We start from the raw sequence: 13,587 nt of genomic DNA, 5'->3' as shown, positions 1-13,587 counted from the left end.
CCGAAGGGAGCGGAGCGAAGGGGGCGGAGTAATTACTGGCAAAAGCAATACCAGCCGCTTACAATACCGTTGTGATTGGATAGGTCGCCTTCACTGCCACACTTTTAGCCTTTTCAGCTTCTGACGAACTTGCATATGGCTAGATATGACATGGTAACGCATCCCACAGATAAGGCCAGTAGGTGACTGCTCCGATGAGTGGCATCTACCCAAGCGGGCATTGTGACAGTACGCTTAGTTGACGTGGATATTTGCGGCTTGACAGAATATATAACAAAGCACAGAGCCCCTCCAGCTTAAAAGCCAGCCCATTCAACCGGGAGTTTCTATAAAGCCCAACACAGCTCATGCTTCCATCTACCAGTTCTTGAACAGGTCCTTCATACCAGCCCAGATCTCCTCACCACTGGGAATAATGTTGTCGGGGGAGATGACGAAGCCGCCCTGCGCGGCACCCTGGGGCCTCATCTCAAACGCCCACGGCAGCTCGGAGCCGAGCACGTCGGCGACCCAGTCGTTGCTGCCACCGGCGGTCTGGTAGATGGTGGTGCAGGTGGGGCCGTAGACAAAGTCGAGCCCGTTGGTGGCCTTGATGGCGGCCGCGACGCCGCCGGCCAGCTCCATCTGGCGCTCCAGGCCGGCGGCGACGGCCGTGCAGCTGTAGCCGTACGGCAGCAGGATCAGCTGCGAGTACGAGTGCCAGTCGACGTAGAACTTGACGCCCTGCGCGGCGTTGACGGCGACCAGCTGGTCGACCAGGACCTTGTTCTCGGGCGTGTCGCCCGGCGCCTCGCCGCGGTACGTCTCGGAGCAGCTGTTGGTCGAGCTGCCGCCGGGGACGTCCCACTGGTTGGGCCAGTTGCGGTTCACGTCGGTGCCCACGCACGAGGCGCCAACGCGCTCTTGACGGTTCTTGCGCCAGAGGCGGTTGGTGGTGTGGGTGTAGACGAAACCTGAATGGGGGTGTTAGCGGATAGGGCATTTTTTGTGGGGGTGGAGTGGGCTGGTACAACTTACCGTCAGGGTTGACCACAGGCATGATGTAAAAGTCGTACTGGTCCAGGATGTTGACGGAGCACTTGCTCTTGAGGTAGCCAGAGACAAGCTTGTATGCCATGTACTCAACGGTCTATCCAGCATTGGTTCTGCGTTAGCTCGTAGCCTCTCCAAACGCTTCATACACGGCAGACGCCAAAGAACATACCGGTGCAGTGATCCACTCGCGAGCGTGGACAGTACCGTGCCAGACAACAGCCTCATTCTTCCCCTTGCCCGCCTTGCCCCAAAGGTGGATTCCCATTATGTCCCTCCCCTCGAGCGACTTTCCCGCGACAAAAGTCTCCGAGTTGTCGGGGAAGGCAGCCTGCAGGTCCTCTAGAAAGGCAAAGTGCTCCTCGAGGACGTGGTACGAGTCAAAGTACGACATGTCGGGGAGGGGAGCGGCCTCGTCGCGCTTCTTGATGGTGCGGACGTAGGGCTTGGTCTCGCCCTCGGCGCGGATGTCGCGGCCCAGGTCGTCGTTGATCAGCTTCATCTCGACGCCCAGGGCCTCGAGCGTGGCGACCGAGTCGGGCGACACGGCGACGTCGATGTGGTCGTGGCGGTCATCGCAGGCCAGCGACACGGCCGACGACATCTGGTTGATGGCGGCCGTCACGGCGTCGTACTTGGCCGCGTCGGAGCCCACGTCCAGCTGGTACACCTTGTAGCCGTCGTACATGCCGGCCCGCTTCTCGAGCGGCGACGCCGTCGGCGACGCGCCGGTCAGCGTTGCGAGCGCTGCCACGGCGGCGGCGGCACTGCTGAGTGTGAACTTCATCTTGTTTTTTTTTTTTTTTTTTTTGTCAAACGAGAGGCGGGCCGGTTCAGGAAGTCGGGGCTGGGACCGATGGGGAAGAGAAAAAGAGAGAGGGAAGGAGGTGGCGCGATGAACTGGGGGCCGGGGAGAGATGGGGTTGCTTTTCTAGCTACTTGGACGCCAAGCCACCCACCAGCTGGGCCAACGGCGACCAGAGCAACAATAGCATGGTGATGATTATTATGATGACGGGACCGTATTTTTGGAACCAACCAATACCCACTCGAAATCTGCATGGGTTCTGGCGAGTTTCCTTTTTCTCTCTGGACAGCTGCATTGGCAACTCCAAGAATTCGACTTGGCGTTCATCACCTCTGGTACTGCCAGCCGATAAAAAGTAGACATAAGTTGGGGTAACCGGTTGCCGGCTGGTAGGCAACCCATACCACCAATGCAGTAAGTCTTGTCCTACCAGACCTCCTTTATCTCGTGTGTCCTGCAAGGCACATTTGCGTTACCCCAATCTTTGACCCCCCTTTTTTTTTCGGGGGGCCATTCCTCTATTACATTTTCGTTTAGTCAGTCTATATTGGTGTTTGTACTGTATATGTAAGGCGGCCGGCCAGCCAGCCACGCCCGTCGTAGGCTGCTTCTCCCGCACTTCCACCACAAACAGATTGCAAAAGAAAAGCGCAATAACAATAATTCAACCTCTCAATACGCGACTGTTTTACGACCTTCCCGAATCGTCCAGCCTCCCCCGCACCGCCTCCTCAATGCCGCGCCGTTTAGACCCAGCCGCCGAGCCTTTTCGGTGGAGCTGCTGATGTTGACCTGCAGGATTGGGCACCCCTTGTTCTGTTGCCTCCTCCTAATGTTCTGTGACACGACACGGGATTAGATTAATATTTGGTATCCATGGAATTCGTGTGAAGCCGTTCCTGTTTCTCTTCGCTTATCATTCTTGTGTCTGCCTATGATTCGCAATCAGATCACCACAATTAACGCAATCTCCCGAAACAAGTGCTCGAAATGGCTTGGTAGTTTCCATTGACAAATCATCGCGAATATGTATTTCCATCTCCTAACTGGCAGGAGTTGCATTGCATGTACGGTGCCATCTAACAAAACAAATGTGCCAGAATAATCATCCTTAATCTTCTCAGCGCAATTTAAAAAGGGCCAATCTCAAGCCTTTTTTTTTGTTCAAATTTGTTACAAATAAGAGAAAAGAATACAAAGCAGGGGTAAAAAGCATCGAATTTGCCCCCAAGAATCCTCAAGAGCATAAGAGCCTACTTTTCCCGCCCAAGTACCAAGACAAGTGAATTTTCCTGTCATGAGGTCCCTATAAAGGCCGCCGCGGTCTCCAAAACCGCACGTCCAGCCACTGTAGCTGCGGCTGTTACCGCCGCAGCCGTCGTCGTCGTCGTCGCATTGTGTGAGTCGCTGCTGCCACCGCCTAGCAGATTGGCCGCCTCAGCATTCGGATAAAAGAAGGCGGCAACCGCAATGATGACATACGCGCAACATCTGCGTAGATTGATGGTGTCAGCCTTCACGTTTCACAACACATGGAACAATGACACAAAACTTACAACAAAGCACCCTCCAGATAATTACTCCGCCCGTCGAGCACGAGGAAGTTGACGATGAACGCGCTCACAAACATGCTGACCGTCTCGAACAGCGTAAAGTATAGCGACATCTCCTTCCCCATGCACCATCCCAGGATGACGACGAGCGGTGTAATGAAGATTGCGATTTGAATCGAGCTGCCCAAGGCCACGCCGATTGCCAGATCCATCTTGTTCTTCATTGCCACCGTCACAGCTGTGGTATGTTCGGCCGCATTGCCCACGATAGGTAGGAGGATAAGGCCGATAAAGGCCTCCGACACGGCTGATCCCTCGTGCACCACATCATTGATGGCGTCTACCATGAATTCGGCGCACAATGCGACCAGACCCGTCGAGACGAGCAGGAGCACAACGGCAGTGGTTCGCGAAATATCATTGTGCTCATCCTCGTCGTCTTCAGGCTTGCCCGTGCCGCCACTGTCATCGCCCGTCACCTGGTTCCGTTGATGACTGTTGACAATGATAGGGATTATGGGTGGGATAGCACCAGGTGCCAGACGTTGCGTCTGTTCAAAGTTCGGCAGAGATGATGCACGCCGGGGTCCCCGATGGCCCTGGCCGTTAGATGAGGCCGCCGTGGGACCGACCGTTGGCGGATGTTGCGGCCGCGGAGGCTGTGAAAAGACATTCTGTGACATGGTCTTGGGCAGTGTCGGTCGCAAAGCTCTAAGGAGAAACGGTCGCTGTGGTGTTTCCGTCTGAGCCTCAATGCTGGGCGAAACGGCGAAATCTACGCGACGTGGCTCTCCATCGGTATCTGCAATTCCTGGGTTAAGATTTGGCGTGGCGACCGACTTTTGCTGCTCATTATTCTCGGAAGATACCGCGCCATTGGACCGGCGACGTTTGTGGTGCTTCCTTTTTTTGCGATCCTTCTTGAGCTGACGTTCTGCGCCTGAACCTCCCTCTCCCTCGTCATCAGCCGGAACTGTATCTACAAGTTCAGACGGAACCATTACAATTTCCGGTGACGGTTGAGCCGAAACTGGCTCGTCTGGACTGGTAACCTTTTCCACAGTAGAGGAACCTTCAGCGGATGGGCCAGTACTCTGGGAAGATATACTATGCTTCCTGGTAGTGGCTCGCCTGATTTTCCTCTTGATACGTTTGGCTGTGCTGCGTGAACGGCCTGAAGAGTCCGAGTCGGAGGATGAGGAGCTCGAAGAATCGGAACTTGAAGAATTGAAATAGTTCGCCGCTGGCCCGGGTACCATCTCCTGATCAATGATATGCTGAGGTGTGGATTCGTACATGTACGCATGTGATCTCAACTGGAACACAAGATAAAGGGCGTACACCAACAGCAGGATTACACTGGTACCTCGAGATACCTGCAGAACTTTGTCGTCTGCAAGATCCGTGTTGCCTAGAGATTTTGCGGTCAGCATGTCACTAAGATATCTGGGCGAGCTGTAGCACAAGTTACAACATGAAATGTCTGCAATGATGGTTGCATTCATCTTATACTGTGTTGACTGTGCATCGCATCACGATCTGGGTGGGGATGTGCCAAGCATATACAGATCGGGTTCCCTTACTAAAGCTGGCGTGGAATGCCGTTGGGAGCAACAAGCTCATGACAGCCAGACTCAGCAAGCAGGAGCTCATCTGGGTAACTGTTGAGTTGTAAATCTGCTCTCGGAAGCGCAGGCCACCGAGTAGAAAACACATGCCCAGAATCAATAGTAGATTGGCTAGGATTGACCCCAACAGTGAGGCCTGCACAATTCGGATCTCTGTAGTAGGGCACTGTGTCAGTCCTCGAAGATTGATCCTAATTGATACAAACTAGGAATGACAGACAAACACGCACCATTCTTTACAAGAGCAATGATAAAAATGATCAGCTCAACGGCGTTGCCAAAGGTGACATTTAGCAACGCGCCCACGGTGTCGCCAAGTCTACGTGCGACACTCTCGGTCGCATGGGACAACAGTCCAGCCAAGGGCACGATTGCGATGGCGTTCATGGCAAAAATGATGCCGCCAGACAAATGTGCAAAGCGCGCCGCAATGCCGACGGGCACAAAAATGAGAAGCACATTCAAGTAGTTTGAAAACAAAATGTCCTTGAGTGTGATTCCGAAGCGCGCGGCCACATTTTTTTGTTTGTAGTCATCTTTAGGCTTGGCGCCTTGGATGCCGCCGCCGTCTAGGGCTGACGGCGAGGGATCGAGGGTATTGGTCGCGGCATCATCGCGAGTGCTGTTGAAATTATTTCCACCGGCTGTTATACCCGAGGAGCGAGTACTGGGCGCAACTGATCGGGATCCGGATGCAGTGGTGCCCTGCCGGGATGGCTGCTTGTGAAATTCGGTAGTCGAAGGGGCTCGGCCATGGGCTTTTTCTCGCGCCCATCTGCGAATACGGTCTAGACGAACAACCATCAATCGTCGTTAGTGCGTGAAGTAGTCCGGATGCAGGAACACTGCAACTTGGAGGATAAAATTAAAAGTCGGAAAGCGTGTCGGAACGATTCAGGAGGGTTTGGATATGAGCGATCAATACATACGCATTTCTTACACACCAATGGACACCGAGTCGCGGGTGCTGGGGGTAGGAGGTCTTATCGCGTGATTGAACAACCTCCAAAGCTTGGTGGGTTCAAAGAGGAAAAAGTAATTGGAGATTTTGGGGGTCGGATGTCGGCTTCACAACGAATCAACGCCACAGGTTATACGCTAAGCTTTTGCCAGCAGTAGACAAGACTTGGGGGGACCGCCTCGGCGAAATCTTGGATGTCACGGCAAATGCAAGGACAAGTTTGTTTGACGATCACCCAGCCAATTATTTATGGAGATTGGGGGGGCAAAAAAAAAAGGACAAGAATCAAAAGAAATGATACGGATTGAAAGAGCTTTCTGCTCAGATTTTGTACTATTAGTTGTTTAAAGATCCAGGTGAGAAACAACAGAAGAAAGTGGATGGCGAAACGAAAAAGAGTTGCAGTCGGGCCTTATCTTCGCCTTGTACATGTCATAATGGTCGTCACCTTTGCCGTCCAAAACCCTGGTCTTCCCTCACTTCGGACCAAAGAAACAATTTGCCTTTGTCGAACAGATCAACAGACAAGGTACGTGTAGAATGGGTCAAGATGACCAACCAGAGAGTACAAGCCCATCTAATGTGGGCCTAGACGACCGTAACACATGGACTCTTTTCTTACCTGGGGCAACTGGGGATGAGATGTCCACTGCGCCTTTCACTGACCCGCGATTGCACCTGCCGCTGCGCCGCAACGACTAGGGTTACGTCATCTCAATCCGCCAAGCCATTAGGTAGGTAGGCAGATAGGTATTCCATTCCGTACGGTACGAGCTGGTGGAGGTGCGAGGTGAGGCACGTGCTTTTTGTTTTGTTTGTGACAATTGCCCGACGGTTTCAGCGAGCTTTACCCCAGCGGTCTCCCCGCCTTGCTCTTCATCTGTTTCTTTGCTCGCCTCATTCACAACTACTACACCAACGAGAAGCCCTATGATGCAGCTCGACAAAGTACCGACATATGGTTTTTCGCTTGGAATTAGACTGAAAGCCCTACTCCAGTCCGTCCGACGCCTACTTGCTCGACTTTTGCATGTACTCTGTAGTATGTGCATTCATCTGCTCTCCATTTCGTCCCATAATACATACGATCCGATGGGTCGGCAATCTAATCTCCCAGATAAGCAATACATGGTAAAAGGGAAAATATTCAAACGCCGCTCACCAATGACAGGAGACTCAGAGTCAGGTTTTGCCTTCTAATTAGAACCTTTTACACCCGCTTTCTTGTAGGCGGAGTGCAGGTGGATTTTCAATTGGTTCCATTGACTTGAGAAGTACCATTTCCCATCGACTGACTGACCAGATGGTCTTGGGTCATGTGTTGGACTCAATGGATTCAAGAAAGTCCGCATGCATTTACATCCATCTTCATTCGGATCCAGACGAATCGAAAATTCGATCTTCTTTGTTGATGTCCGATAAAAAAAAGTCTTTGTTCTTTTGCTATTTGCCAGTGCAAATACATCGTGAATTTGTGTAGAGGTACCTACCAAGCCTACCTAGTTACCAGGCAAGGGTAGCTATCGTAGCAGTGCTTTCGGATGCCTCTGGTTTTTAAAAAAAAAAAAAAAAAAAAAAAAAAAAAAAAAAAAAGTCCAGTTTATTCAGGTTCCTTTGTCTACAACGGTTGTTTAACAAGTGTATACATCACAAGCTGCACGTTTTGACATCTTTTACATGTCATACGGTCTACCTTGACCGAGAAACACTCTCTTGAGGGATCCTTCGTGTCTATCATCTCGTAATCCTTTAACATTATCTTCATTCCCTAAGCCACGACACGGTCGCAACGACAAAATAAACCGAGGACACGATCATTGCATCCATTCATGATTCACAATGGATCGAGACGAGTTCTTAAATCGAAGTCGGCTCATAGCCGAGCAATGCGTCGTGGAGTGGGGTCGCCTGCAAGCAGAAGGACAGGCACAACATGAGATAGAAACGCAGAATGATATACGATGGGCGTATGTCGCGCAATTAACGAGGCTCGGGACAGATTATGCCATGAGAAACTACGACACGGAGCAAACCCGCCATCAGGGAGTTTTGGCAAACCTCACGGCCGGAGTGACACCCTCAACACCTCAGGGGGTGCGGGCTGCCATCGATGCCGAACATACACTCCACAGCGACCGCATCGTCGTTTTGCTAAAAGATCACAAGAAATTGACCGACTGGGTTCTGAGAAGCTCACGACTTACACGCATGGACCAACTTGTTCATCTGCGCGACAATGTTCCTCCAAACGAGCAGGACGACTATACCAACCGATTTATGCTTGGTCGCATGAGATTGGACACCGATGTCATCAGAAAGTTGACGGCTTTCTTCAAGATATTCCACATGGGTGACCTGCGTCTGAGGAATCGCCGGGGCTTTTTTACTCAAGTCCAGGAGGGTCTCGTGCAGCCAAAATCTTCAAAGTGGCCAGGACTGGCGATGCAGGTTGTGGAAGACGGCCTGCGGATGGGAGGACCAGGTCTTGCTCGGGCAGCGTTTCGAGATATTCCAGCAGCCAAGAATGCACCTCGATTAAAAGTTGCAGACGAGCGCATAGCCCCTATGAGGAATTCGTTGGCTGCGGCAGGTTTCGAGTTCGAGAAGTTTCTGGGCGTAGGAGGTCACGGCCTGGCGGCACTGGTAAGTCGGCGTGACATATCCCACTCTTTGTTTGCACATATGCTAATCCAACTACGTCTGTAACTTTTAGTTCAAATGCCTTGATAGATTTGGCCAGATGCGCAAGGTCGTCGTCAAGATGGACTTGTATCCACCATCGGCCACAGCTGACTACGGACTGGTTCGTGAAAAGAAACTTTTGGCAAAAATGACTGGCCGGATGCACATCCTCCAGAGAGTTAGCCTTGATCGCCTGAGGTCAAACATGCTGTCCTCCGACCCTCGTACCAAAGCACTAGATGAGAGCGATGATATCCTGGTGCTCGAGTTTATGGGGAAGGGGGACGTGGATAAGCTCATTTGCACGCTCGTCGAGCGCAAGTTGAACCTCAACTCGCAGATCTTGTGGCAAATTTTCAAGTGCTGTAAGTATTAGATGGACGAGCAGTCTCGCTAACTCAGACCCCAAAGACTCCCACTGACTCCTGCTGACCTTTTTTGATAGTGTTCAAGGGCTGCGTTGCCATGGCGTGGCCGGACGAAAATGCGCCGCCATATGATGGTGCCGTCGTGAGTGAGACGTCTCGAGGCCTTGAAAACGACGCAGATGAATATTCCGACTTCAACGAGCCGTCTTCTCGTGCAATCGTTCACTTTGATATTGACCCATGTAATGTACTCATTGGCGATGTGGACCTCAACGGCGTTGAGCATGATACTCTGCCGGTCTTCAAGATTGGCGATTTTGGAGTGGCAGAAATTGTGAACAGGGATGATGTGTGAGTTCTTCAAACCGGCGTGGACAAATTGTTGGCAAGACAGGCTGTTTGCTGACAAGAACATAACTCATACAGTCAAATAGTATGGGACTATAGACACCGCGGAAAGTACGAGACTTTGACACCGGTATGAGCCCCATTCACTAGTTGACTGCGCTGGGTGCTGTTGAGACTAATCTTCCTGCTTCGATGCGACCTGTAGGAGCAATTTTGCCGAGAATGGGATTGTGAGTTGCTTTTTTTCTGTCAAGCAAGTTTTTTCCCCGTATTCAATTCTATCATGTCATATCTGACAAAAGCCATGCAGACATTTACGAAGCTCCTTACCATGAGCGCCAACACGACCCGACGAATACGCTATATTCCACAGCCGGGCGATACAACAAGTATCACAACGTAAGATTACCCTTGTCAATTTTCAATTTCGTGCGCATTCACTGACTAGCTATGATTTCAAATAGATTTACCAAATTGCAGTGGTTATGTGGTGTCTCATTACCCAAGTCCGCTTGCCACAGTAAGCCCACCCTTTTCCTACTTTATATTAAATGCAAAACCCAATTTTCCACCGCTGACCTCGCTTGTCATCTAGACCAAAACTGGAAACGTTTTACGACGCAGACGGCACAGCTATCTACACATATGGCAAGGAGCTGATGGGACCTCAGTATGACCACGTCGACAAGGTCCTCCGAGAGGCTCTCTGTCATTGTCTGGCCCACGATCCAGACATGCGCCCGAATTTTGAGGCTCTGGAAAATCTCATCAACAAAAAAACAGACCCTAGGTCTTGGAGCCAGGAAAGTAGAGATCGGACCGAGAAGCTTCGCATTGAGCTGTTCACCAACCCCAGCCCGGCGTCGGTCCCAGAGCCGCAAGAGCCATCTCCGGGCTCGAGTAACCGACAACAATCGCCCATGAGCAATCTCAGACAGATGCACCACGACGCCCGGTAGGTTCTCGCTCGTGTCCTTATCTCCGCCTCTTTCTTCTTTCATTCCTTCTCCCAACCTCTCACTAATCCTCGAGTGTCCCCCTAATAGACAGCGACCCGCACCACCGCCTGTAGCTCGCCCCATGCCGTCACGGAGGCCCCTCCCCAATCCGCCGCACGCGCGAGGGCCTCCGCTGCGGCGGATGAACGGGAGGATCCTGGGCCGAGTGACGACGAGCGGCCAAAGACAGACGAGGAGGACGCCGCCGGTCAGGCGCGCCTACAACGCCGTGGGCCGCATGTTTGTCGGCTCGAGCCAGCCCCGCCCGCCGACTCAGACGCGGTTCTTCGGGCTCAACTACGACGGCCAGAACGTGCAGGCGCCGTATCGCAGGCCGTCTACGGCGTCGAGGGTCAGGGAGCGTTTGGCGGGGACCTGGGACAAGCTGTTGGACAGGTGCAGGGATCAGTATTATCGATGAGTTTTGGTGTTGCGAATGACGCGTTGGTCGTGTTGATTGTTTTTGTATTTTTGATTTTCTTCTTGGAGTTTTGGGGGCTGTTTGTTTGTTCTTCTCCTCGCTCTGTTTTACCGGATTTGCTTTCTCTCTTCCATTTTTTTCAATGCGTTTGCTTCTTACATTCTGTTATCTCTTTTGTTGTAATAGACTTTGGCTTGGTTTTAAACCCACATGGCGCGCACAAGAGAGCCTTTCACTGCATTTTTCTTTTTGCTCTATACCCACTTTTACGAATTGTTCAGTCTTCGTATTCTTCTATTATTTTCTATCATGTCATGTTCGTCAGGGTATCTAGCATATGTACTGTCATTGTGATTTCTGCCCTTAATTTCTCCAAAGTCGAACTGCTTTGTCTCTACCACCCGACCCAACGCGCTGGCCGTCCGGGCTCCAATCCACACCGTAGACCTCATCCTCATGACCCGGCAGATCTGTTGCAAGCTTTCCTGTCCTTACGTTCCACACCTTGAGAGTTGTGTCTTTGGATGCCGTAACGAGCAGTCTCGAGTCGGCCGAGAACGAGCACTGGTAGACGGGTGCCACGTGGCCTCGGAGGGTGTTGATGAACTTACCGTCTCTGTTCGATAGGTCAGCTTTTATTCGTCTTGACATTGCATCAAAAATTTGGAGGGGTTATATCTCGCGGGGAAAAAGTAACATACCGGGCATTCCACAGCTTGGTGGCGTTATCCCAACCCGCACTGGCAATCATCGACCCGTCAGGAGAGAACGTGACGTGGTTGACCTGCTTCTGGTGCCCTATCATCCTGGCGATGGGTTTCGTCCCGTCGTTCAACGGGTCAAACAGATACATGGTAAAGTCGTCACTGGCACTGACCAGCCGCTCGACAATTTTGCCGCCGACCTTAGCCGCCTTTTCGTATCTCTCCTTTGCCTTGGCCGTCTTCTCCTCGGCTGTGGCAGGCACCGTCTTAGTGTGGTCAAAGAAGCCGGTACGGCAGACAAAGTCGGTCGAGAGCGCGAGGTGGTTCACCCAGTGAGCGTGGGACTTGAGGTCGTGCAGCATGGTACCCTTGACGGCGTCCCAGACCTTGACCGTCTTGTCGTGCGACGCCGTGTACACGACGCCGGTGCCGTTGCCGGCGCCCCAGCGCACACAGCTGACGCTCCCCTTGTGTCCGCTCAGCACGTGCTCGGTCCGCCCCGTGTTGACCGTCCATATCCTGGCCGTAAAGTCCTTGCTCGCCGACACCAGCCTCGGGGTCCCGTCGCGCCACAGGTGCAGCGGCTCCCACGCGATGCCCTGCACCCACTTTGCGTGACCCTTGAGCTCGCTGCCGACCTGCTTGCCCGTCTCCGGGTCCCAGATCCGCACTGTCTTGTCCATGCTGCACGTGGCCAGTCGCGTCCCGTCGGGCGACCAGCTCACGCCGAGAACCCACCCGGCATGGCCCTTGAGGGTGTGCTTGGGCGTCCCCGTCTCGGCGTCCCATATCCGCGCCGTGTTATCTCCGGAGCCGGTCGCGAGCCGCGCAGACGACGCCGGGCTGAACTGCGCGCAGAGGATGGGTTCACCGTGGCCCGGGATGCGGTGCGCCAGCCTACTGACCGCCTGCACCTTGAAGACGGCCTGGGGCTCGGCCGCGAGCGTCAAAGTCGTCTCGAAGGCGTCCTCGATGCCGTGCTGACGCAGCAGCGCCCCAAGGTCCGATGGGTAGCTGTCTATGACTATCTCCTCCTTGTTACCCTTGCCGGGGGGTAGCAGGATGCGGAAGCGGTAGGGGACGGACTCGTCGGCGTCGCGGCCCAGGAGGGTGTTTAGCAGGAGCGACACGTTCTTCTCTGAGGCGTCGGCAAGAGGGATCTCAACGGCGTCCGCAAGCGGCGAGCCGTCGGATCCGGAGACGAAACGGGCCCGGAAGGAGCCGGTCGGGGGAGCGAGGACCGCCGTCACGTCCTGCTGGGTCGTGGCTCTGGCCGCCTGCTCGCGGCGTTGCCGCTTGGAGGGCGGCGGGGCGACGGTCGCCATTGCGAAGAAATTTTTTCGATGGTCTTTTGAAAAACCAACTAGCACCTGCGTGCTATAGTACTCTAGCAACTTCGGTAGAAACTCGAGTCGGAAGGTTGCGGTAGTTAATGTTCTCTTGACGATTTGAAGAGTCTCTACCAAATGTTCCTCTGTCTCTCAATAGCTCCCATACAACAAAATCATCCCGCCAAACTTTTTTCTGCCCAGCTTATTTTTTCTGTCCGCCTACCCCAACTTTGCGCAGCTCCACTTTCCCCCGCCATATTGACCCTCTTTTAAAAAAAGATTTCATATTCAAACTGCTGAAGAGCATCAGTCCGGCTGGCCATGGATTAAGCACTAGCTCTAGAGTATAAATGCTCTGTTTTTCTTCAGATGTTACGGAAACTAAACGTACATGATGAGCAAAATTCACAAACGGCAAATCGCATGAACAATTCCGTCTGTTGTATGGGAGGAGGGTTCAGCTCAGCTTGTATTTTCCCATGGAATCAAGGCTGTATGTAGTCCCCACCCCTGATACCCTGAAAACGGACTGGATTAATTTGCTGGCATGTGCTACCCCGCGAATTGACTGCCGGAAACAACACAAACCAAGTATATTATTGCACAGCATAGCACTACTGACTTCATGATAAGAAGGGTACTTTCCCGGCATGTCTATCACAAGCAGGAAAAAAAAACGTTTACGAACTGAAAAGGTTGCAACAACCTATACATACATCACACAATTGGCGGCTATCCACGGCGTATAATATG

At 52.6% G+C, this 13,587-nt stretch overlaps 4 protein-coding genes across 4 annotated transcripts; 1 reads left to right on the top strand and 3 right to left on the bottom strand.

The window, feature by feature from the left end:
• Positions 1-176: 176 nt before the first annotated feature.
• Positions 177-1,870, bottom strand: PgNI_07281 (uncharacterized protein). The gene is made up of 3 exons (XM_031127296.1): positions 1,205-1,870; positions 1,018-1,129; positions 177-953 (listed from the first exon to the last, which is right to left on the bottom strand). Exons 1-3 carry the CDS (start codon positions 1,817-1,819, stop codon positions 358-360), a joined length of 1,323 nt encoding a protein of 440 aa, XP_030981679.1. The 5' UTR covers positions 1,820-1,870; the 3' UTR covers positions 177-357.
• A 903-nt stretch (positions 1,871-2,773) lies between these two features.
• Positions 2,774-6,254, bottom strand: PgNI_07280 (uncharacterized protein). The gene is made up of 5 exons (XM_031127295.1): positions 5,951-6,254; positions 5,252-5,809; positions 4,977-5,174; positions 3,397-4,804; positions 2,774-3,331 (listed from the first exon to the last, which is right to left on the bottom strand). The coding sequence occupies exons 1-5, from the start codon at positions 5,952-5,954 to the stop codon at positions 3,136-3,138; spliced, it is 2,364 nt and encodes a 787-aa protein (XP_030981678.1). The 5' UTR covers positions 5,955-6,254; the 3' UTR covers positions 2,774-3,135.
• Positions 6,255-7,821: 1,567 nt separating this feature from the next.
• PgNI_07279 (uncharacterized protein) lies at positions 7,822-10,799 on the top strand (the record flags this gene model as incomplete). The annotated part of the gene is made up of 9 exons (XM_031127294.1): positions 7,822-8,625; positions 8,696-9,029; positions 9,110-9,383; positions 9,459-9,510; positions 9,586-9,610; positions 9,691-9,779; positions 9,845-9,900; positions 9,976-10,335; positions 10,427-10,799. 9 exons carry the CDS (start codon positions 7,822-7,824, stop codon positions 10,797-10,799), a joined length of 2,367 nt encoding a protein of 788 aa, XP_030980767.1.
• Positions 10,800-11,082: 283 nt separating this feature from the next.
• Positions 11,083-13,358, bottom strand: PgNI_07278 (uncharacterized protein). Its single transcript, XM_031127293.1, has 2 exons — positions 11,501-13,358; positions 11,083-11,415 (listed from the first exon to the last, which is right to left on the bottom strand). Exons 1-2 carry the CDS (start codon positions 12,826-12,828, stop codon positions 11,163-11,165), a joined length of 1,581 nt encoding a protein of 526 aa, XP_030980821.1. The 5' UTR covers positions 12,829-13,358; the 3' UTR covers positions 11,083-11,162.
• Positions 13,359-13,587: the final 229 nt, after the last annotated feature.

This window comes from Pyricularia grisea (assembly GCF_004355905.1).
Source record: "Pyricularia grisea strain NI907 chromosome Unknown Pyricularia_grisea_NI907_Scaffold_4, whole genome shotgun sequence".
Classification (NCBI taxonomy): Eukaryota; Fungi; Ascomycota; class Sordariomycetes; order Magnaporthales; family Pyriculariaceae; genus Pyricularia; species Pyricularia grisea.
This window is presented reverse-complemented; position numbering and strand designations above follow the sequence as displayed.